At 40.2% G+C, this 25,052-nt stretch overlaps 1 protein-coding gene across 4 annotated transcripts in view; it reads right to left on the bottom strand.

Annotated features, from left to right (window-relative positions):
- epha8 (eph receptor A8) overlaps positions 1–25,052 on the bottom strand; it is a 130,161-nt gene that overhangs the window by 21,891 nt on the left and 83,218 nt on the right. For all 4 annotated transcript variants that reach the window (XM_008410260.2, XM_008410262.2, XM_008410261.2 and 1 more), the window contains exons 7-9: positions 7,122–7,277; positions 2,847–3,269; positions 1,154–1,278 (exon numbers count right to left, since the gene is read on the bottom strand). In XM_008410260.2, coding sequence (XP_008408482.1) covers positions 1,154–1,278; positions 2,847–3,269; positions 7,122–7,277 — 704 coding nt within the window. The remainder of the gene's footprint in view (positions 1–1,153; positions 1,279–2,846; positions 3,270–7,121; positions 7,278–25,052) is intronic.

Raw genomic sequence — 25,052 nt, 5'->3', positions numbered from 1 at the left:
CACACACACACACACACACACACACACACACACACACGCACACACACACACACACACACACACACACACATGTATACAAAAGTGTCAGCCTCCCGGTGAAGATTAAGACGCAGAGCAAGAGACAAGCTAATCCTTCAGCCCTCCCCACACCAACCTGCTTGTTTGGCTATGAGACAGCAGGCTCCCAGGCCGCTGCTTCTGCAATTAGATGATTCCTATCGCCGCACACACAAACACCCGGACACACACACGCTCGCAGCAATTAGCTGATTGTGAGGTTTATGTGCTCAACAGCCGCTCGCTGTCACTGTCACTTCTGCTAAGTTGAAATCCACACTGCCTCGTCCTCCCTCTACCTCTGCCTTTCGACCCCCATTTCCTTTCAATTAGCCGATCTGCCACCAGGATCCTTCTCCTGGACGAGCTCATCCGCTCCCTATCCGACTGCCGCAGCTTGGATCTCCAATCAGATCTGTCCCTGGGCCTTTCAGCACAATGAGCTTACAGGTTTCAAGCTGCAGTATGTAGCTTTTATAAAAACTTTTTTTTTAACATATTTATTGAAACAGTCAATATGTCATGATTGTATGGTCTGAGACATAATCTATTAAAAAACTGAGCTGGGTCTTCTCCCTGAGCTCCCAGTGCTAACTAGAAACAACCAATGAGAGCAAGGAGGAAGGTCTCAGTGCTGTCAGTCACCACTCTGTCTCTACCGGCTGTCCTGAAGGTTTATCTTCCAGGATTCCTGTGTGTTGAGCTCCATCCCACTTTCCAGAATCTCACAGATTCTCACAGAATCCCACCACCATGTTTCTCCAAGAGGATCAGCTGTGTTCTGGCTGATGTTCAGAGATACACATGACGTTTCTCATGTTGTTTCTGGGTTTGTTTGGTCACGTGATCTGACCAGGGTAACTATTACCAAATGTTTACTCTGTCTGTCCTTTGAATGGCTTCTGTCAAACTGCAATCAGGACTTCTTTGTTAAAAAACACAATTTCCTCCAAATTATTATGCACCACTTTGAGTTGGTCTTTCAATCATAAGTGGAGTTTATAACATGACAAAAAGGTGTACAAGCAGTTTTTCAAATCAGTATTTTTTTTCGTTGTTGCAGTGTGCGACTAACCCTCGACTTTTAGCTCAATACCTTCTCATAGTATTTGAGGTCGTACTCTAGGATGACTCCGTTGGGCTGGTCGGGTTCATGCCACATCAGAGTCACGCTGTTCTGACTGGCGTTCTCCTGACGGATGGATAACACTTCCGAGGGGGCTGCAGAGCAAACAGGACAGATCAGGACACACGAAAAGACCGAGAAACAGTGTTTACCGCGATACAACACACAGCTCCTTCTGGGATCACGTTAATGCCCCGTTGGGCAGAACTTATCTCAGTGACAGCCAGCTCAAACCAGCACAAAACGTAATGTTTGTTAGATGCCTGTCTGAATCTGAAACCCTCATCAAGCAGCAGAATATTGTCTCACTTCCAGAAGAGCTGCAGAATGGACATTAATTATTCATGTAGATGTTTTTGAACCCCTAAAGGTTTTGACTGGGTCGTGGTTTTCTTCAACAGATAAAGATAAATGGTTTACATTCTCATTAGTTTGAATGTAAATCATTTTAACTGAGCGATTGTAAACACACAGATTGAAAATGTAAACAAAGTCTCAGTGTGATTATTTGCATTCTAATAATTGCTGGGAGGAAACTAAAAATGTCACATTTCACATTTTTGAAACACAAAAGCATTCCTCTGCTGTGTAGGATTATGCAGGAACAAAACATTATTTATAAAACTGCTCTGGTTAAGGAGAAGCAGAGAATACAGGACATGCTAAAAGTTAGCTGGGCGGTCATATCTGCAACCTGGCCCTTCTTTCTCTCTCATTCGCTCTGTTGTTGAATAGGGAAAAAGCAACAACTTTTTGTTCAGCTTAAAGTTAGCTTCAGGTTAGCTTAAGGTATGGCTAGCGTAAGGTTAACTTAAGGTTAACACAAGTCTAGCTTAAAGTTTAAGTTTGTCTTATGATTCCAGAGATAATGGATGGCACTCCGATTCACTAACAATTTCATTTATAATAAATTATTAATCTTACATATTAAAAAAGTACATAAGCCAAACTTTACCCTTATTTGAGTCATTTTATTAGGAAGTATTGCTACTCTTACTTGAGTAATGTCTGGATACTCTACACACAGTGAGAAACTTCACTTAATAAAAAACAATGTTTTAACCAAAAAAATCACCACACTCAGACACACACATGCAGGTTTTGTTCAAGTTTTATAAGTTTTTTAATTGAAAAAAAAAAAAAAAAAACTGATATGGAAAAATGTTCTTCTGCCTGATTTTATTTTTTTGTTACGTATATGAGTTATTGTCATTTTGTTCCCTAAAATAGCAAAAATTTCCACTTTACTTTACATTTTGGTCCATGTGATGATGTATTTTTAAATATTAAATGATTCATAATTTGATCAGTTACTGATCAAATTATCAGTAACAGATAATTTGATCAGTTATTGATCAAATTATAACTGATAATTATCAATGATAATTATCAATAATTATCAGTTATCAATAACTGATCAAATTATCAGTAACTGATCATTACTGTCTAAGTCTACAGTCTGTAGACTGTTTACCAAATACATTTTTTTTACTAATGTAATTTCTCGGACAGCTACTTTTTACTTTTACTTGAGTAAAAATATGTTCAAGTTGTGCTTCTCTTAACTGAGTCCAATCGTTGGTACTCTGCCCACCTCTGCTCAATACTTGAGGTTAACTCCAAAGTGTTTTGTGAGTCCATATGTTTGCGTCGTGAACCCTACCTGCCTGGTTTGTTGTGATGTTCACCACGGCATACGGTGAAGCCTCGTTGCTCAGGTGTGTCACAGCATTCGTGGCCAGGATCCGGAAGGAGTAGTTGGTGTGGGCCACCAGGTTGAGCACCGTCACCCGGGACTCCGTCAGACCGCTCTGGCGAGGGATGAATCGGACCGCGGCGCTGCCGGAGCGCTCCACGATGCCTCCTCCCCCCAGCCCGATGCTGGCCCCGCCGCCCACCTTCCCCCCACTGCTGCCTCCAGGGGAAGCTGTGCAGTCCTCACAGGGCCCGTCCCCAGAGCACCTCTGGCACAGTATGCTGTACTGCAGGTCGCTGCGTCCACCGGTGTCCAGCGGCCGATCCCACTCTAAAGCCACAGACGTCCCGTTGACTGAGGAGATGACGTTCACTGGAGCGGATGGAGGGCCTGGAGACAGGAAGAGAGATTTACTGAAGGTTCAGTCTGAGGTTTCCTCCTGGTGACCTGAGGGAGAGTGAAGTGTGATTAGTCTTTTTTAATTTTTGATACATCTGAAACAATGCCAAACTGACTTTCTGTTTTATCCACAGTCTCCTCTCTCAAGATGTAAAACTAATTTTCTCCTTTTGTTGCTGTTTTTTTTTATTTTTAGGCAGTTATGAAACATGGTGGGGAAACATGAAACTGCTGCTCCAGCAAGTTACTCACCAGGTTGTTACTAGGTAACCAAAGAGTGAGTGAATTTGTTGATGCCACCAACCTTGCTTAGCTGACTGTGAGTTTAAGCAGCTAAATTAGCGGTTCTCAACGTGGGCGGTACCGCCCCCCAGGGGGCGTTCAGAGGACGGCAGGGGGTGCTGGCGGACAATTTTACAAAAGGGGGGCGCTGGGATGCCTTTGGGGGGCGTTTGGTCGAAGGTAAACTTTACACCTTAAATGCACAACAATACCAGTTTAGACTTTGAGCAACTTGGTAAAACTGTATTGTGTAACATTAAATCATGCTTGGCTGCAACGGTATCGATGGCAGCTCTTCTTCTATTCAGGGTTTGTTAGCTTTTGCGGCAGCTCCGCTCCTGCTACTAGCTTCTCCCCATCAGTTCAGCGTTACACCGGCTGATGACGGTGCTGTGATTCACTTTGTCTGGTATTTTTATATGTTTTGCCAGTTCTGTGATCATCTGAAAGCAGCAACTTATTAAAAAGCGTTTTATTTCCGTTTGAAAGCTGCCCGCTTAGATGGAAGAACAACAGAAAATCGCTCTAATAAACATGTAATTACTAAAATCACGATACCCTCACGTTGTATCCCTCTGAAAAATAAACTAATTTAAATAAAGAAATCCCTCCATGGGTGATACCACAATAAAGAGCGTTCATTTTATAGCGTTAACACCGGTGCTGTAAGTGGTCTGGTATGAAACAGGTGTGATAGAACAACGGTACCACAGCACTTTTAAATTGCAATAATCAAAATACCAAAATGGTTTCCGTTGTTTTAAAAGGTTTATGTTAGTCTGCCTTTTCCCCATCGATACTTTTCCCGACTGCCCTGCACCTTAGGGGGTAAAAAAAAAAAAACGAGGCGCACATTGAGCAAAACTCTGAAACAGGAGAAGCGGGACATAAAACGGAGCGACGAACTAGATGTGAATTATGGAATTCACTTGGTGAATTATTACCAAGTGAAAAATCAACACATGATGTGAAACACATGATGATTAGGTGGCGCAGCAGGTGATGAGTGAAGATTACTGATGGTGAGCATCAATAAACGATAAAATAAATCTAGCAACAGGAAATAAACTAAAGTGGACATAGCAATAAACCAAGAGAGGGTAAAACTAATCAAAGGAAACTAAATGGAAATGAATGAAGAACAAAATGCAAGAATAAACTAAGAAACTAAAGTAAATACAGAGGAATAAACTGGTATGGCAAGATCTTTCGAGCAATAATTAATACAGAGGACTGTATGGCAAGAATAAACAGACGCTATTTCCAGATAAAAGGTGAAATAATATTGTTTAAGTGCCATGGGTTTGTTGAGACCATATCTAATACTGAGAATAAATATATCTTACAGAACATAAATAAGAACTCATCACTTATTTATGTTTTTAATTAGATTTGATATATTTATTTCTTCAATATTATTTTTCATGTCAGTGTTAATGTCATGAGGCTGATGACTCCATGACACTTTCAATTTGGCTCATTAGGATTTAAGAACCAGATTTGTTCTTTGTAATTTCTGTCCAGTAAAACTATTAATCTATAATCAATAGACAGGTCTATATAAAAATATAATCCATGTTTCTGTCTGATATTTGTATGGCATTAAAAAGATCTGGAACTTTTGTTTTTCCACTGAAAGCTCTGGTGTGAACAATAAATGCCATGACGGTAAAATTTTATGGATGATACTCTGATGTCCCATTCTCCTGAAGGCAGCACAGAGCTGCACCACCAGAAACTGACAGAAACACTGAAGAGAAGAAGAGTTATGATTAATGTAGTTACAGTTCTATCCATGTTTTAATGTTGCAGAGCAAATAGTTCAAAGTTTAAACTGGCATGTTTTACATCTTTTATCTGGTCATTTTGTGGAATATTTAACAACTAGAAAATGACAAAGAACAAGAGTATTTTTTTCCACTCTGACTGCCTGCTGTTAGGCCTACAAATTTTAAGTTGAATGTCCATTAAATTTTTTCTAGACACCTGTGAAAATAATTTCTATTCACATGGCTTTTTTGTTCTCTGGGAAAGTATTTTTGATGATAAATACAGAAATCAGCATAAAAAAAATCTACAATAGTGATAGTAATATTAATGATAAAATAATAGTCAGTGCAAAGTAGCCTACAAATTCTTTGGTGGGGGGTGGTGGGGACCTGGATACAGGCTAGGGGGGCGCTGGCCCAAAAAAGGTTGAGAAACACTGAGCTAAAGCTTTCCCTCTGCCTACATCCCCCAGAATGCTGTGCAGTTCTATGTTGGCGTTCAGTGAAGTAAACGAAAATTCTTTCATTGATGTTGATCACATGTCTATCGCAATATTTGTTATTGATTTGAGCCCTAGTGAAAAGTATTTGCCCCTCTATAGATTTCTTTTGCTTTTGTTGTTGTTTTGTTGGATCCTTCAATCCATATTAATTTAATGATCAGACAAACCTGAGAAAATGAAAATATAATTAGGACAGTTTTGACACCCTTAGTAGTAACCATTTCTCAATCAGTCTTTTTCCTGTGGAAGAATCTTTTCAGAATTATTATTTAATCTGCTTGTTTTACTTCTTTCTTGACTTGAACATTTTAATCATTTTATTGTGTGTGGTTAAAAATCCATCTTTGTGTATTTGACCTCTGTAAAGTCACTTGTGTTGCACTTGATTAATGCTCTATAAATAAAGTTTGATTGATTGCATAATCAGACCATTGCTTGATTGGTGTAAATGTCCTTAATTCCAATTATTTCAAGAGCTAATAAAAGGGCGTGTGATTATATTTTCAGATTGATTTGGATGGTTTCATCATTTGAAAATATATATTTTTTGCATTTACTCAGCTTATCTTCAATCAAAAATCAGATTTACAAATTGTCAAATCTGTGCAACAAAAAGCAAAAACAAAATCAATCTGTAAGGGTTTGATACTTTTTTCACAGCTCTGTAGATTAAGCACTTTTACACATTGTACATGTGTTTTGATAGTACGCATGTGTTTCACCCAGTCCGGCTGCATCTACAGGAGACCGCTGACGGGAAACATTCAAATGTTGATTATAGGATCAACATTTAAATATACATATATATATTTGAATATATAGTTTAGAGGCGCCGCCACGACACCTTGAGTCAGCTGTAGTTGTCATGCCAGGCCATTAGGTGGTGCTGTGATTTTAGCATGTCACAGAATGTGCATGTGCTTTTAACCCTCAGTTTCCACCTCACTGCAAACAGTAACCTGCCTCCCATGAATGAAGTGCTACTGTAATATATATTCCCTACTGGAAGTTGTGTTAAACTCAACAGGTTAAGTAACCCAGCAGAATGCCTGCCGCCATCGTTTTTCTTTTCTTCCTGTGTGTGCTTAGAACACACACACAGGAAGCCGTGCGTCCTGCGCTTTTCACACTTTTGAAGTTCTTTGCACCTCTGTAGAAAAGTTTCACTCTGAAACCTGGTTTCAAAAAGTGGCGGTGTGACAGACTCTGATCCGGTCACCGGTGTAAACGAGCCGCTGTTGAAGAGTGGCATTGTGGTGAACAGTGTGTGTGTTTGTGTGTGTCCTTACGGGAGCAGGGTGCTGCTGGCGGGTCATCTGCCGCCCTGTAGTAGTTGGAGTCACAGGGGCAGGAGACGGCAGCTCTGGTCTCCGAGTGGCTGTGTTGGGGACATTTCCCACATGGGCCGTCGCCGGCCACCGGCTTATAGAAACCCACCTCACAGGCTGCACAGGGACAGAGAAAACAGCCAGATGCTCACGAATCCAATGTGTTTATTAGCACATCAATTAAATCAAACAATACTGTTAAACCTAACTCCCAATCATCCATCTGAAGATATATGGCTCTCTGCCACCAGCAACTGAGTGTAATGTATAATTACCGGCTTGTAACGGCAGAAACTTCACAGCAGAGATGAAAGCCGTTTCTTGCCTCTGCTCAGATTTGGGCTGAAAATATCCTGAACTGTTGATACTCCCAGTGAGACCATCAGAATCCAGCCCAAGCTTCGACGGTATTCAGCTTTTCTGATACATATTCACTTTTAACTCTGCACTTATTAATAATGGAGGGCTTGCTGATAAATATATTCTCTTTCCAGGCAGCTAATAGGCTTTTGCAATGGTAAATGGGGCAGATGTGGAGCTGCTTACACAGAAAAACAGCAGCAGCAGACAACTTTATCAGCTTGCTCTCCCCCTCAGCAGCTAATTTATGCTCCCCCTTAAATACATGTGCTGTCTTACAGACAGGGTGCCGGCCTCCTTGTTGTCTTGTGAAGTTTATAGATGGCAGCCTTAGCCGTTCGGGTTTAAAGGAACTACAAAATCGGATGACCAAGATTTAAGCTCATTCAGTTCAGTTTATTAATGCAGCACCAATTTACAGCAAAAAAACAACAACAAGTGAATCTAGTTTGCACATAAAAATATATTTAATCATTTGGTAAGAAATACAGATTCAGCATCAATCGCATACATTTTGATGGGATCTTTGTGGGGAGTTCAACTTAATATTTAAATAATTTTCTGCGTGAGGAAACCCAGATGTTTGCATTGAGTCCCTTGACTTGAATGAGTTTAAAGCAACCGTGACTTCATGCAGAAATCCTTCATGCTAAGCCAGGATGTAGCAACAGTGGGAAGAAAAACTCCCCCCATCACAGTGAGAAACGCTCAACAAAACTTTGGTCGTTGTGAGCTGTAATCTGCTACAGCCAACTGGAGCTTTAAGGCTGTTTTCACATCTGTCCGGTAAACTCGGTTTAATCAGGGACAAAGCCTCAACATTTGCTACACTTTCAGTCATTTTCAATTGGTTTCAGTTGGAGTGCTTCTCTTTCATACTGCACGGTGTCAAACGAAGCAAACCCTTTAAAAAAAACCTGTTCCCCTCCTCGCCTGTGGAGGCGCTGCACCACAAACCACTGAAGGAAACGACATGAAAACCTCTGAAGAAGATAACATAACTTTCTTCTTCATAAAATGTGAACAGAAATGGAGTGGTGTCAGATTATAGTAACTGTAGGGTTTCTCTTTTGTCTTTGGAAAAACACCATGAGCCATTTCTTCTGATAGTGTCTAGTGTGTTTGTTTTGGTTGTATTTACCCAGAATGCTCTTTGCTTTAGTTTGTTAGCTTTTGCAGCGCTCGCCAGTCCACTCGGTGGTCAGACCTGCATTTAAATTGCATTCACTTCAACCGCACCGAGACGTAGGTTTGTAGGTGAACCAGAGTTCACTTTTTTGGTCGTCACCAGAGTTCAATCGCCCGCCCGTCCATCCGCCCATTTTCTGCTGCTTATCCGGGGTCGGGTCGCGGGGGCAGCAGCTTCAGAAGGGAGGTCCAGACTTCCCTCTCCCCAGCCACTTCTTCCAGCTCCTCCGGGGGAATCCCAAGGTGTTCCCAGGCCAGCCAAGAGAAATAGTCCCTCCAGCGTGTCCTGGGTCTTCCCCGAGGCCTCCTCCCGGTGGGAGGTGCGCGGAACACCTCACCAGGGAGGCGTCCAGGAGGCATCCTGACCAGATGCCCGAGCCACCTCAACTGGCTCCTCTCGACGTGGAGGAGCAGCGGCTCTACTCTGAGTCCCTCCCGGATGACCGAGCTTCTCAATCGCCCATCGTCATCTCCCAAAATGAACTGGACTTCGGAGGCTAGCAAATTAAGAGTTCAATTAAAGTGGACTAAACAAGGATTAACAAACATATAACTCAAAAGCACTGGCCCAGGAGAACATCCTAAGTTAGAAAAAAAAATCTGAGTTGACGGCAGAATTAGTGCCTTGAGAGTCTATTTAGGAGATTAATGCAGCTTAATAAAAAAGCCCTGTGCCAGTAGTAAAATCTATAGAATGACAGAGTCCACACAGTTATTTCTACCACTAACTCTGCTAATTGCTCTTAGTCTGGAACAGAGCCAGGATTAAACACAGAAAGACAGAGACAGGTATATCGTCTGTAGGACAAGTACATGAAGTTTTTGGCAGCAGTAGCTTAGCCGACGACCAGGCCGGATGTAGCTTCTAGGAAGAGAAGCTGGGAGAGAACGTGAAGTTGACCACAGGTAAAACAGCAGATAATGCAAAATTGTTGCGTTGTGTGAGGTTTTAGCTGAGTAAGGAAAAGTGATCAGCATGTCCCCAAGCAGCCTAGGACTATAACTGCAGTACTTTATATAACTAGATTGTTCAGCATGTTGTTGTTGTGAATTGGCGCAATGAACATAAAATTAGCCTTCTACTTGACATTTAAGAACTACTTTCTGTTTCTCTAATACAGAAAACCACAATAAAGTACATCCAAGTCATTTGGATGACCAAAAATTTAAAAAGTTCAGTGGTGTGAAGACTCTTGCAATCCCCTATAATTTATGTACATTTATGTGTTAAAACATCTCACCCGCTAAAAGTGCAACGTAACGTTTCTGTCAGCATGAGCAGAACTACAACCAGCAGCAAAAAAAATAAATAAATAAATCACAGCGGCTTGTGCTAAGAATAAGCACAAATTATACTGCTGACAGTTTTGACTGGCATGTGAAAATGAATTTAAAATAAGATATCAAAGACCTACTTCATATCACTGGAGAATCAGCCCGGCTTATAAAACACTCCAGGGCTGCTGTTTTATTTGCGCTCCTGCTTCAATACAGCTGATGACTCAAACAGCTGAATTCTCTCATCATCATGTCAAGACGTAATGAGCCAATCATTGGATTAATTTGAGGCAAGGAAACGACTAAAACATGCAGAATCTTGGCCCATGTGAGATGCCATTAGACACATCATGGTCTGAGGTATTTATACAAGCCCTTTTAGTCTAAATACCAACAGGCCTTTGTCTAAATACAAGCCCTGGGTTGGTTGGTAGGTAGGCTACCCAGGGCTGGTACCAGCCTACCTACCTAATTCAGCCTAGGTAGGTAGGCTGCATTAAACAACCAACCTACCTTCCTCTTTACCTTCCCATTTACCTTCCTACCTACATACATATCTACATAAGTAGGTATGTGTGCAGGAAGGCTACATACATACCTATGTATGCAACCTACCTTCCTACCAACCTACATTGGTGCCGATATTGAAAACAATTCTAGGTCAGACATCAGTGGCTTGATGCATAAGGGCAGGTCTATTCAATAAATTCTATTCTAATTGCACCGACTGAACAAATTAGTTATTTTTACACATTTGACTAAGCTTGTGAAGCTATTGGTGTACAGAATCAGCAATTCCCAATTCATGTGGTGTTTCACTACTTAAAAAATATATCCATGAATATGTCATGCGAGTTATGTTGAACACATATAGAATACCATGTTTGAAAGCATGCAATTCTGTCCCGCTTGAGCAATAAAGTCAAAGAGCGAGCTTTAATTGTACACTGTCAGCAGCAGAGCTGTCACTGGCATTAGCACCATCCACAGGACTTCTCTGAGTCTGAATGAGGTACTGTAGATTTTATAATTATTCCCTGGTAAATAAAGCAACTGGCTGACATTTAAGTCGATGTACACATACCATGTAAGTAGATAATTGGACTTTGCAAAGCCACAAACAAAAGAAATGGCAGCAAAATATCTGCAACTAATAAACCAAAAGTCTTTTCTACAAGTAGAAAGAGACTTTTCACTCAGCATCATACAAACGATAGCATATGAAAAAGCTTTTGTTACTTAGGCACATGCTGCTCATTATTCAATTTTCATTACTTAGTTTTCACCATTCATGTGTCACAGTAATGCCCATTTCTGCCTGTCCTTTCAGCTATAGAAACAGGCTCCAATTAGGAGTGACTGGAGAACACAGACGAATGGAGGAAGCAAATAAGAGCCAATTGTGTTTCAGTAATACTTGTGTGATCACAGTCATTTTTACTCAAGTTATATATTTCCTGTTAAACTGATGAGAGATATATGGAGCCATACTTCAGTGAGCTCCATCATGTTCTACATCAAATTTTGGGTCACATCGGTGTTGAACACATTTAAATATCATTACTTTTCAAACAACAAGTGTTCAATTTTACCCGTTTGAATTATACGTCTGTCTCAAAACTACAATCAAAGAAGCACATGAGGCCTGCAGTGCTCCTGGTTGCCTAAAGAGGGCAGACCTGAGCCAGCGCGGTTCTGGAATAAAAATGCTCATTAAAAACCTGAAAGTTTGTTAAGACAATTTATAGGCTGTTTGAAAGTGTAAACATTAATTTACATTTACAAGAAGAATATGCCAAGGTCAGGTCAGCCTCATATTTGACCATTTATAAATAAATGCAAAATGAATGCTCTTTTTCCTCTTCTTGTCGCATTTTTTGACAAATTACAACAACAAAAAAACGGTACGTACTTGTGACTTATTCTTACATTTTGCGTTGTATGCTTGGAGACAATAAGGCGTTTGGTGGTAGATGAGATATGTCTGCACTAGTTTTCTACTGAAGTATTTCTCTTGGAATGCTAGTATTTTTCATATTAATTTAGAATTTCTGCTAAAATAATCCTAATAGATGGTCACACTTGCTTCAGTTCTAGTTATATTTTATATTTTGACTGAGTCACTGTCAGAAGATAAGTTCTGAAAATGTACTCCTCGTGTGATGTGAAATTTTTCCTTACAAAAAAAATATCTGGGAGATCCATCAGAAGAATAAATTATGAACAACAAAAACAACCAAAGTGAATGATTTTTCTTAATCTTATATTGTGTTATATTGATTCAATATGTTTTTTTCCTATTCATTTCAATATCGAAGTGAATATCCTTTTGCAGAATGATTTTCACAATATAATAACTCAACTTGTTTTGATCCAAGGCTGCTGTTCTGTATGTCTTATCTGTTTATTTTTGTAGTCATTTTTATTTTTGATCTATGTATGTTAGGCTTTTTAGTTTATGTTGAATGTGTTGATCCCAGGAAGAGCAGATGCAGGAAACTGCAACTAATGGGGATCCAGATAAAAGAAAGGAAGACATTTTTCCTTTGCAAAGCAGCAGAATGTTGTGAGTAACTCTCAAGTCATTAAAATGGCAACCTTAATAGTGAGGAGACATTCTGCAGAGCGGGAAGGAAATGTGCTGCCGGCTGATATTCTTGTTCCAGAATGTCACTTTAAGCAACAGAGCGACATTTCATTCATCCTAACTAAAGTTCTAACTGGAATACAGGAAAAAAAAAACCCAAAAACATCTTTCTCCTAAGCAATCTAAAAGCCGGTACGGTTGCGTAGCATCTTCAGCTCAGTGTGTAAACCTGACTGAAGACACTCTCAAAGTCCAACCAAAGCAAGAAACAATCCCTTCAAGCAAAATCCATCCCAGACTGTTTGTCTCATTCTTGTTTTTATCCCATTAATCCCTCCATCTCTTGAAGGTTTTGTTGAGCACCCCGAGTTGAGAAGCCGGTCACGTCAGACCTCAGAGCAGCTCGTTCATCAACGAGAGAGACAGCAAGTACTCTGAAGTCTCTGACAGCTTCACTGGGGGCTCTTCACACACACACACACACACGCACGCACGCACACACACACACACACACGCACACACAAAGCTGTTGCTAATGCAAACTGAACACAAACATAAACACACGGTTTGTGTTTCATGCTGCCAGGGTAAGCACCTGCAATGCGAGGCTCAGGTAAACACTCAAAGAAGAAGTACGAAGACCAGCTACTTGAACTTTTCACTTCTGATGTTCTCTTCGGTTGATATTACAGGAGGACAAATTGGGAGTTGAAGGTTGTTTTGCAAAATCTCAACCTTGCAACGTCTCAGAGTGCACGGTTCATTCCATTAAAGCTGCAGTATGTAACCCCACGTTGCCCTCTGCTACGCTGCAGCTAGCACAACCTGTCATGAATGCTAAGGCTAGTTAGCATGGCCACTGATGGTGGCGTATAAACAGTGAGTTGTTTTTCTGGTATTAGCACATTTAGCAGCGAGTGCATGGCATTGATTGACAACAGAATAAAGATGCAATACTGCCAGAAGAAAGTCAGAATTATGAGAAAAGTCGTTTTAATGTGGGGAAAAAAGCTTTGATCTTTGATAGAGTTATAAGATCTGATGTGACCAGCTCCATGTTTTCTTTGAAACAGAATCAGTAGTTTAAAGAAACGTCTTAAAGTACAGTGGTTGACAAGAACTTGACTCTGATTTGTTAAAACATTCATCTAGGGTTGTTGTAAACAAATATTTTAGTTAATCGAGTATTCTATTGATTATTCTTACAATTAATCGAGTAATCGGATAAAGAAAAGATCAAGTAAAACATTGGTAAATCTTATGTAACAGCAATATTTCTATCGCATATCAACATCAGTTCAATTTTTCGCAGTTGAGCTTCCCTAACAATAACTGTTCTGTAATTTAGAAAATTAACCTGTAATAATAGCTCACTTTCTAAGTTAACCTGAAGAAAAGTTATACAAAAATCTGAAATTATATTCAATTCAATAAAGAGGCAGGCTCACAAATACTCGTATTAAAAATGTCTCCAGCTTTTCATTTATGTATTCATCTTCACTCAATTTAATAGATGAACTCTCACCTTGTCCAGACATTTATAGCTGTTGTGTTCATGTTAACGACGGATTTGACACCTTCTTCACACACAGAGACATCTACCAGCCATGTGCTGCGACGATAAGCTCCACCACCCATTTGTTGAGACCGGGATGATATGAAGAAAAATTTCCGGTCCGGTTCGTCCGTAAAGCTACACTTGCGTTAATCATCTAATGCGCAGCCGCCTGCTGTGTTCAGTCTATCCGCTCACCTGTATAAATACACCTGCAGCGCTCTTCCCGCCATTCGCTCTGAACCAGCAGCTCCGGGATGGAAAAAGCTGCCGTACTCCAGGCATCGCGCCATTCATTTTAAGGATGTTTATTGGTCCCCCGAAAAACGACAGAGACCCAGGCATGGACCTTACCACAGGGACCGCATTTCATTGGCTAATGCCCATTTTACGTCACAGCGCAGCTATCACGTGCCTTACCGTCTCACAAACTCATGCTAATATACATTGTGGACTACCAGACCAACATGAAGTTTTTGCGTCAGGACTCGAAAAAAAATTGGTTCTCCGTCAGTGGGGTATCTGCACAGGCGATGTCAGGTATCCTGATCGTGTTTGTGGAACTAAAATTCAGATATCCAAAATCTGAATTTTGTCTTGCTTGGATCAAAGCTTGTGCACGACCGCATTTGCAGCTCAACCGTCGTAGGATCAATAAGAACAAAGGAGTGTCTGCTGGTGTAAGTATTATTGCTTTCCTTTCTTTATTTTTTTCATTCACTAAACACAAAGTCAATAATAAACACATCCATTATGAAAACCTTTTTGCCAAGTACAGCATAATGGCAGTACCAATACAACTTCTACACCTTGAAGCCTGTCTGTTACAGCCTTATGTTAGCTGAACAGATCAATATGCAATGTGTACCGTATCTGACATACATTAAAGATTTTACTTCACCTGAAAAGGCTTTTTACAAAACTGTAATTGTGTTAGCCACGCTAGCTTTTACTAAACTGTAATCGTGTTAGCCACGCTAGCACCGAGTACCGTGTATAAGTCCTAGGCACATTCGAACCCTCAAAACCATGACTTACCCAGCCTTGCAAGAACAATAGGCGTAAGTGATCTTGTCCACGGCTATATTTATGCTGAGGGTGTGAAAATCTGCTGTTTTTCTCATCGACCGGTAGCATTTAGCTGTGACGCGCACAATGTTAGAGGCATTGCGTGGCTAAAACATCTTGATGTCATCCAAAAAAGATGACATGAACTTGTTGGTTCCCTTGTCCATTGTCGTGGCTGATATTTTGTGAAAATCYGGCAGAAATGCTAAACTAATCGACTCAGAAATACTCTGCAGAGAATGAAAAATGCCATGTTTAGACATTGGAGCTAAGCTGTTAATGTGAGACATGAAGTCACGTGGGACTTTCGAGGGGCGTTTCTGGGCGGAWCTTGCTAAGGTCCATTGTCATCAATCAATAAAATCCCCACGGCCGAACTTGAAAACCACGTTATGCTGCCAACACTTAACTTTCATCAACAACTCAGGCGGAAGTGAGAGCACTGCGCAGCGCAAGTAATAACCCGGCCGGAACATGGAGTGCTAAATAATAAAATATAATTTAACAAAGCTTCAAGGCACATTTATTTCTAATTTTAGCGCAGTTTGGTGTAGAGTTCTTATAAAATTACCACTTTATTCTAGTATTTAAAAAAGAAAAAAAACAAACTCTTCTATGGTAAGCAAGTGGCTGTAGCTGGCAGAAGAAGGCCAGGAAACAGACATAACCTTTGGGTTTTCTGTGAATGCAAAATGTTCTGCTCGTCCTCTTTACTGTTCCAAATTTTGCACAATAATAAAAAAAAAATCTGTATACCTTTTGAAAAAGAATAAGGTGATAAAACTGACCAGTTACCAATGTTTGCATGTTTAAACGACTTACTGTGTTTTCACATCCAGGTGAATCTTTTTTTTTTCTCTTTTCAGAATCACACAGGCAGAGCAGTCTTGATTAAATGTTACTGAGTAAATAAACAGAACTTGGAAAAGGTTTTGAGACTTAAAACAATAAAAATGAACAATTTAAAACTTAAATGTACGTTGATGCAGCTCATTTTATGCATCCCTTTTAACAATCAGGTCGCAGAATTCTGGTGCCAGATAAATTAAATATTAGATTCTCAAAAGTATTTCAATTTGGACAGCATGGAAAAATGCAAGATCCCTCCATGGGACGACAGAAAACAAGCTGTAACCCTCAAACATCTGTCAAAGGCATCCCAGAGCCTTTGACCGCGTTTGCCTGGAGGTAAATACTTCAATGTACAACTCTTCGGTCCTGTGCATGTTTGAAGTGCTTGATAAGTAAATGCGGTACGATGTGGATCTTGAAATATGAACAGGCAGATGGTGGAGGGAAAAGAAAGACCTTCTGAGTGGGTTCCACTGCTGTTAGCTAAACTGTTTACAGAACATGTGCTTTTGTGTGTGAATGTGTGTGAGTGTGCTCATGTTGGCTGTTTGCACGTCTGTAGCTGTCAGTGTAGTGCACTCGCTACCAGAGAATCTGCATTACAATGAACCCTAATAGCCGTGCGGCGGCATTGTGTGCTGACCTTGATTTATTCTGCGTATAAGTGGGTAAATAAATACATCGGAATAAAGTGGGAGCTGGAGAGAGCACACCTTCGTTCCACACGTGAGGAGACTGGGTTAGTAGTCTGAGGTGATCGCCCGTCTTTAGGTGCAAAAGGGGTAATAAAAAAAAACAAAAACAGATCAGATTTTTCTTTAGGCCTGTGATGGAGAGACGATCAGGCCTTTTGCCCAAAGCCTGCTGGAGATAGACACCAGCTGCCCCCATGACTCTGGGGCAAGCAGGTTTAAAAAAATGGATGGATGATTGATAGTGAACCAGCTGTTGAGAAATTCACCTCACATCAACAAGGGTTCCTCCCATTTCAATTTTTTACAGTGTACAGTTTGGGCCGACTGGATGCTAAAGGTAGACATTTGGACATGGACTGAGTGTCTCCTGCCTGGTTAACAGCCTGTCCATGATGGCTCTTTTTTGATTGTGATCTGTTTTAACTTAGTTTTAGGATTGATGTGTATGACATTTTATCACGCCATCTTGTTTTGTTGTCTTTCAAACGGCTTTATGTTGTTAAAGGCCCATGTGGGGATGTGCGTAGCAAATTAGCTAAAGCTATAAATTATGTTGTGTTGTTTTGTTTATACAGAAAGAAAGAAAGAAAGAAAGAAAGAAAGAAAGAAAGAAAGAAAGAAAGAAAGAAAGAAAGAAAGAAAGAAAGAAAGAAAGAAAGAGAAAAAGTTTGTATTCAGCCTTACAGGGTTTCAGGTGAGTCAATAAGTTTGATGCAGAGTGATCTCTGTACCTTATTGTTGTTTAAAAATGCATGTTTTGACCTAAAGTTCTAGTGTGGTCCACCTTTCTTAAGCAAGAATTTCTCAACAGCTGGTTCACTATCAATCATCCATCCATTTTTTTAAACCTGCTTGCCCCAGAGTCATGGGGGCAGCTGGTGTCTATCTCCAGCAGGCTTTGGGCAAAAGGCCTGATCGTCTCTCCATCACAGGCCTAAAGAAAAATCTGATCTGTTTTTTGTTTTTTTTTATTACCCCTTTTGCACCTAAAGACGGGCGATCACCTCAGACTACTAACCCAGTCCACCTTGCTTAAAGTGTTAAGCAACAGAGTTGCTCTTTGGCAGCTCTGTTTCCAAAGAGTAGAGTTTACTGATAGTTTACTGATAGTCGTTCTCTCTGTTTTTTTTTTTTGGTGCCACTTTTTAAAGTTAACCCAACAGAGCGCTCTGTTGGGTGCTTCTGCCTGTGTTCTGGTAGAAAACAAAGCTGTTTGTTTGGTACATCATCGTATTGAACTCACACGGCTGGAAATGATATTCTCCTAGAAATTGATATGTAACAATAGATTTTTGTACTTACCCAGATTATCTTTGCCTGCCATGAAAGTTATCTGATGAGCTCAAAAATGTGAGAAAAATTAAATCATACCTAAATTCAGGTGTGCTGTGGTGGTGCAGGGGTTAAGCACAACCCACATATGGAGGCCTTGGTCCTCGACGCAGCTGTCGCAGGTTTGATTCCCGGCCATGGCGACCTTTGCTGCATGTCTTCCCCCTTCTCTCATTACCCCCTTTCCTGTCAATTAACTATCAAATAAAGGCCACTGGAGCCAAAAAAAAATCTTAAAAAAAAAATCATACCTAAATTCAACACTCACTGACAAAAGGTTTGCTACTGGTGAACCCTGAATCTAGCCCTAAATACAAAACCTTTATTTCAAACACTAACCCAGATTTATTTTCCTCTTAAAATATATATAAAACAAAAAAATATGAAACAGGGCCCTTCTAAATGACCAGATGCCAGAGACAAGGTGTATTGATGGCGTGTTTGTGCGAGTTTATTGCTTAGATTTTTGATTATCTGAACTTTGTGCATCTCCAGTGATCAAACCGTTAAGTTGTGCATTTAAGTGAAGACGCTGAGATTGTTGTCCTGGTTTTGGAAAATGTAAGCCAATCAAATCAGTGAGGAAAAAGGAGATAAATGTCAACTTTTACTGATCTCTAACCTCAGTTCATCAAAAAAGGAGAAAAAAAATTGTTTTGCAAACTCCTAAAAAAGAAGTTAAATCTTTATGTGCTTGACTTGCAGCAGCATCATCCTGGTAAAATGAGTGGATTTAAACTGCAATCTACAGACAAAGTTTGAAAAGGGCTCCTCTGCTGGTTCCCTGGGGAAAATATGAAGCCACAAACAAGCCACTGAGGCAGTAAGCATGATGGATGAACATGTCTGGGACATCGGCTGTGGAAATGGGACACTCAGCATGCCTGCTGTCCCTCCTGTTACAGTGATAACCGGGATGGTAACAAGGAAACGCTAAATGAAGGCATCAACTTCCAGTTTAAGGTAAGCTCGATTTACGCTGGGCGACACGCAGCGCGGCGAGATGGATGACCTTGAAGAGTAAATGGACTGAAGTGGGTAAGGCTCCTTCAGGGAGAACAGATTGGTTGTTTCAGCTAATCTCTCTCAGAGTCAAACAACATCACAAAGAAAACTTCATAATATCCTAATGCATACAGCAAAGCCCCTTTGTACAAAATAACTTTTTTTTCTGTAAGGGTGGTTCTTTTGAGAGTTTATGAGCTACTGATACTTTACCAAGAACATCAAATTCTCTTGACTTTGAATAGGTCATATCATGGTGCATATCATTTCTATCTGATCCTTATTGCCCACCCTGATCCCCATCAGCTGATCGGTTGCTGATGACAGTCCCTGAAATCAGGCTGAAGCTCAGAGGCGAAAGAGCATTTGCTGCTGCTGCCCCCAAGTTATGGAACGAGTTACCCAGGAAAGTCAGACAGGTCTTCTCTCTTCCTGTGTTTGAATCCAGGCGGCAGAGCACCAACTTTCCTTTCACCGGCTCATCACAGAAATGCTAACAAGTCACGCCAACAAATGATTCAAAGGCTACTTGAACGATATGTCAGGTTCTATAAGCAGACAAGATATCAAGACACCTACAGGTCCTAATAGGAAGGACATTAGAGCTCACAGATGCTCCAGCTCCAGATTATGTTAGTGTGTTCTACCTGAAACCTGTGCTCCATCTCGTCAACAACACAGTTCTTGCTACCGCTGAAAATGACAAATACCTGACAAAGGAAATGAGGAAAGGGATCCTGCAGAATTTTAATGATTAGTACTCCAACCAAGAGACGGATGAACTGCTGGATACGGCCTCCGACGTCGATCCTCGATTCAGAGGTGCCTACATCTTCTGCAGTTTTTTTTTTTTTACCAAAAACATATCATGAGATATATTGTTACCACCAACCATTATAGTAGATATCAAGATATAAATGTTATGCCATATCACACATCCCCAATAGGGTAGGTAGGTAGATAAGTAGGTAGATAGACAAGTAGGTGGGTTGCAAGTTAAAGCGAGTGCAGAGGATGGATGGATGGATGGATGGATGGATGGATGGATGGATGGATGGATGGATGGATGGATGGATGGATGGATGGATGGATGGATGGATGGATGGATGGATGGATGGATGGATGGATGGATGGATGGATGTTTTGGTTCCATTCTGTGCATCTCGACACAAATACAAAGAATGGGCATTAGCATCTCCAGTCCTGCTTCAGTCCCGCCTCCCCCGCTGCGCTCAAATCAATTCCATCAATGAAGCCATCACAAAGGGACTATTACCACAATGTTTTCCTGTGGAAAATGCCTGGTAATTACAAATCAAACGAGACAAATACATCCCATTAATGAGCGTTAAACGGATGTTAATTATCCGATTGAATGGCTGTCACCATTAAGCCGTGTCTGGAGCTTGGGGGGAAGGCGGGGAGGGGTCGAGGGCTCAGAAAAAAAAAAGAAATAGACGGGCACTTTAAAAAGCGAATTAACTGCATACTGAGAAGATCAGGCAGCGTGAAGCACGTGTGGCAGGAATGCAGGCGAGGGGGGTGCAGGGGAGGCATGGAGGGGTGGGTAGCTAAACTTTCTTCCTTTCCTGACATTAGCAATTGCTGCAATGCATTAGAGGGGAAATTAATCAACAGTCTTTTATTATTTATATATTTGAAAAGGACAAAGTGTACGGTAGGAGAGCCGAACAGAGGCAGGAGTCACACTGTGCTAATGTGGCCACAGCCATTCAATCAGGCTGCTCCAGTCAAAACATATCCATCACAATAGGTAAAAAAAAGGAAAAGAAAGGGATGATTTCCCTGTTTGAATCTATCCAGAGGTACAGTCCTGAGTCTCAACAACTGAATTCATGTCTGTCATACGGCTGCAATTCATCCAGTAAATGTGACGAGATGAAGGTAATTTTCTTCTCAAACATTTCAATGTGACTTGACATGTTACTGTATTAGAATACACTTTTAAAACTTAATCCAAACGATACCAGCAGCAGTGGTACATACGTTTACAAAAACTCTTTTTTTTCTTTTGCATTTAGAAGTATTCCTACTCCTTAAATTTTAGACATTTCACATTTGAAAATATGATGCTCTATGCCAAAAAAAAAGTAATGAAAAAATTTAAATATCAACAGCATAGTATTTTTCTTACAGTACTTTATTTTGAATAGGTAATATAACACAAGATAAAAACTATGACAGTGTCCTCTCACAACCAACGTCTCCTTAAAGCTGCAGCACGTCAATTACAAAAACAAAAGACATTTTTACATACGTATTAAAACTTCTGCTGTCTTAATATGAGAGACAATCTGGGAAAACAAAAAAAATCTAACTTCTCTTCCTCCTGTTTCTGTTCTGCAGAATTACACTGTCGGGCCAGAAACAACCAATCAGAACCAGCACTGAGCAGCTAGCCACACGGGCTATTTTGATTTAGTAACTTAGGATTGTTTATTTTAATGCAACCTGCATTTGACTTTGAATGAATGTTTAATTTTTTTACTTGATATTATTTGCGATAGGCAGTGTTGGAAGATGTATTTGGCTTTTAATTGTAGAGCCTTATTGTTAGACATTGTTTTACTGATTGCAGGTTTTCTGTTGTCATTCTGACTGAATACTTGCTGTACTGTGGCAGCAAGTATTTTGCAAGTTTTTATCTAAATTAGGTCATTTTATGGTTCCATTTTGCCAGACCACATAGTAGCATTTATACCTAAAACAAAACATCAACATCCAATCATGTGATCGGTATCGGTGATCGGCAGCGATCGGCCCTCATGGGTGATCGGAATCGGCAGCAAAAAACCTGATCAAAGCATCCCTGGATTTCAACAATGTCCATCATTTTCAACCAACTTTGTCATATTTGGTTCATCGCTGCGTGACCAACAATGACTGAGGCGTTGTTTTGCACTCTAGTTGTATTTAAATAATTCTTTTAAAGAACTGATAATAACTGACAGAGGGCGAACTTTCTACACAATTTAAAAGAATTTAACATTAACGCAATCAGCGGCACACGCTCAGATGTTCGTTCCGGACCGGTGGGCTCTCCAGCGGAGGAAAGCAAATGACAAGCATGCTGCGTTCTCATCAGTTTAACTCAACAAGAAGTCAGGGCAGAAAATCATTTGAAGGAGTCCCGCGGTCCCCTCAGACAGAGGCTGCCAGCTTCTCAGTGATCTGCTATCGTGTTGCCTGTCTCTTTACTGTCAGGACTGATAGCTGCTAGATGCTAGGCTGGGACACGGGGGCCTCACATGGGCCAAGGGTGGAACGCCTCGATCAATAATTCACCCAGTAGCTCTCAGGCTTCTCTTTCCGTGACTTGTTGTGTTCCTAAAGTAAGCATTCACAAGGGCAGCTGCTGAGCAGGGGTGTGTTCAGAATGGGCTTGTAGGTTGTAAGAGCTACGAATGTGTGTGTGGAAGCATGTGCCGAGTAGACGTGCACACCTGCAGAGGAGATAGGGCTTCGGCCAATCACAGAATAGACTGGAGCTAAGTTGGAGTGAGTCTGCTGTGTGTAGCTGAGATAGGATTCATTCTGTTATCGCTTTCTCTCTGACACGCAAACACACACACAACTCTAAGTCCCATGGTTTAAGAGAATCAAAATGTCAATGCAAGTTTGTTCCTTCAATTCTTTCCCTTTTCTGACTCTTCATCTTTTTCTTTACCCTTTTTTGTTTTTTATATAATATTTAGTCTCCCTTTTCTTCATTAGTTTTGCTTTTCATCACCTTTTTCCTCTTTTTCTTTCATTTCATACTTTTCCTATGGATCCTTCTCCTTAATCTATTTTTCTTCCTTCTCTTTTTTCCCCTAATGCATCTTTTTCTTCTCTCCCCAACCATCTGGTTATAATTTTGTTTTTATATCTTCTTCTCATTAATCTCATCTTCTCTCTTTGCTTTACCATTTGCTCTCCCCCCCGTTTTGATTTCTCATTTAAATGTCTTTATTTCAATCTTCCTCTTTTCTTTGTTTCTTCTGCTCTCGTCCATTTCTCTCCCTCAGTTCTTTCTTTCTCTTGGTATTGTCATCTTTCTCCGTCTCATTCTTATGATCCCGTTTTCTTTTTCTCAATTCATCTTCCTTTGGTTAGTTAACACCATCTTTAGTAATTCTTTCCTTTCACGTCGCTTCATTGAGATGTATCAACTTCCGTTGAACTTTTTCAAATTACAGTCACCTAATTTAATCCCAACATACATTAATCAGATAAATCGATAGTAATTGAGTTGTGTGTCAATTCATGGTGCAAAATTATGGAGAAAGTTGAATGAGGAATTAAAAGAAAGTCAAAATTTAATACAATTGAAAAGGAAATGTAAGGAGGTCATTTTAGCAAGATATAGAAATATGGGTGAGAGTTAGAGCTAATGTGTTTATGTAAATTGAGGTTAACGCATATGAGTGTGTGCATATGGATGTATATATTTAGACATACGTTAACCCAAATAAAATGGAAAATTAATTAACCTGTGTCTTTTTTAAAAAAAAATTACCCATCCATCCATTTTCTTGACACCCTTGTCCCTTAGTGGGGTCGGGAGGGTTGCTGGTGCCCATCTCCAGCTAATGTTCCGGGTGAGAGGTGGGGTCACCCTGGGCAGATCGCCAGTCTGTCCACTCACACCTAGGGACAATTTAGACAGACCAATTAACCTGACAGTCATGTTTTTGGACTGTGGGAGGAAACCGGAGTACCCAGAGAAAACCCACCATGCACAGGGAGAACATGCAAACTCCATGCAGAAAGACCGGGGCCGGGAATCAAACCCAGAACCTTCTTGCTGCAAGGCAACAGCTCTACCAACTGCGCCACTGTGCAGCCCAAAATATTGAGGGTAAAATTTGACAATATTGTATGAATTTATGGTATAGGAATTCATAAGTTTCGTACTTCTTCCTACTCCTTTTCGAGCATGTTAAGATTATTCTGGTACAAAAATATGTGTCTTTTGCATTCCTTGTTCATGTGTGTGATTTTATACTGCCATCATGTTCGAAAAAAATAGATAAATAAATCAAATAAATAATCTGGGGGAGGATTAGATCCACAGCTCAGATGGCAACAACTTGGACAAAACTCTACGACTATTAACTACTCCAAACATCTGTCCTTTCAAGACCAGTGGCAACAAGAAAACCATTTCCTGTTTACAGGTTGTCACAATCTGAGGGGGGCTCACACTAACCAGAAGAAAACACAAAAGGACCCTGAAACAAAACCTTCTGGTCTACGCCCAAAATGGTACAGGTATTACTTCACGTCTGCCTGAACACACCATCAGACAGATTTCATGTTTATTTCTACTTGTTAACTTCACTAAAATTTAGTCCTATTTTCATGAGAGACCTGTTCACACAAAACAATAGAACACAGATGAGATGACCTGGTCGACATCTCCAAGAAAGATTAGAGCGCTGTTGATCTGAGAAGTTCCAGGATTTAGGGGGAAACATGAATTGTTACCTATTTTGGCAATAAATAAATAAATTACTTTTGCAAAAAAAAAAAAGACCATTATTTTAGAAAAGTGATAATATGAGAATGTCTTTCTAAACCAGGAACATGAAGCACCTGTGAGGTTTAGATCCTACATGTGTCTTAAAAAACCATGGTAGAGAGAATGGCAGAAGCAGAAACATTTATGTAAACAATGTCTTTATATTTATAGACAGATTGAACAAAGACTCAATGTTTCTTAGCAGTGAGAGAAAAAAAATCAAAAATAAAAATAACTAATAGGTTTCTTTGAATGAGAAATTAAAGATTTTCTTCATTTATTATATCATAGCATATTATAGTCTGGTTCAAACTCTATACAGTAGCCTTGGTTGGTTAGAAGCTTGGAAACAGAGAAAATAATCTTTAGGAACCGCTTTGAGTCAGAATTATATCAAATATTCAAAACCAGTAAAATAAACAGTTTAAGCACAGTGTGCAACAGTATT

The sequence above is a fragment of the Poecilia reticulata genome, linkage group LG5, assembly GCF_000633615.1.
Source record: "Poecilia reticulata strain Guanapo linkage group LG5, Guppy_female_1.0+MT, whole genome shotgun sequence".
NCBI lineage: Eukaryota > Metazoa > Chordata > Actinopteri > Cyprinodontiformes > Poeciliidae > Poecilia > Poecilia reticulata.
The sequence above is the reverse complement of the archived record's forward strand: the minus strand, read 5'-3'. Positions and strand labels throughout refer to the sequence as shown.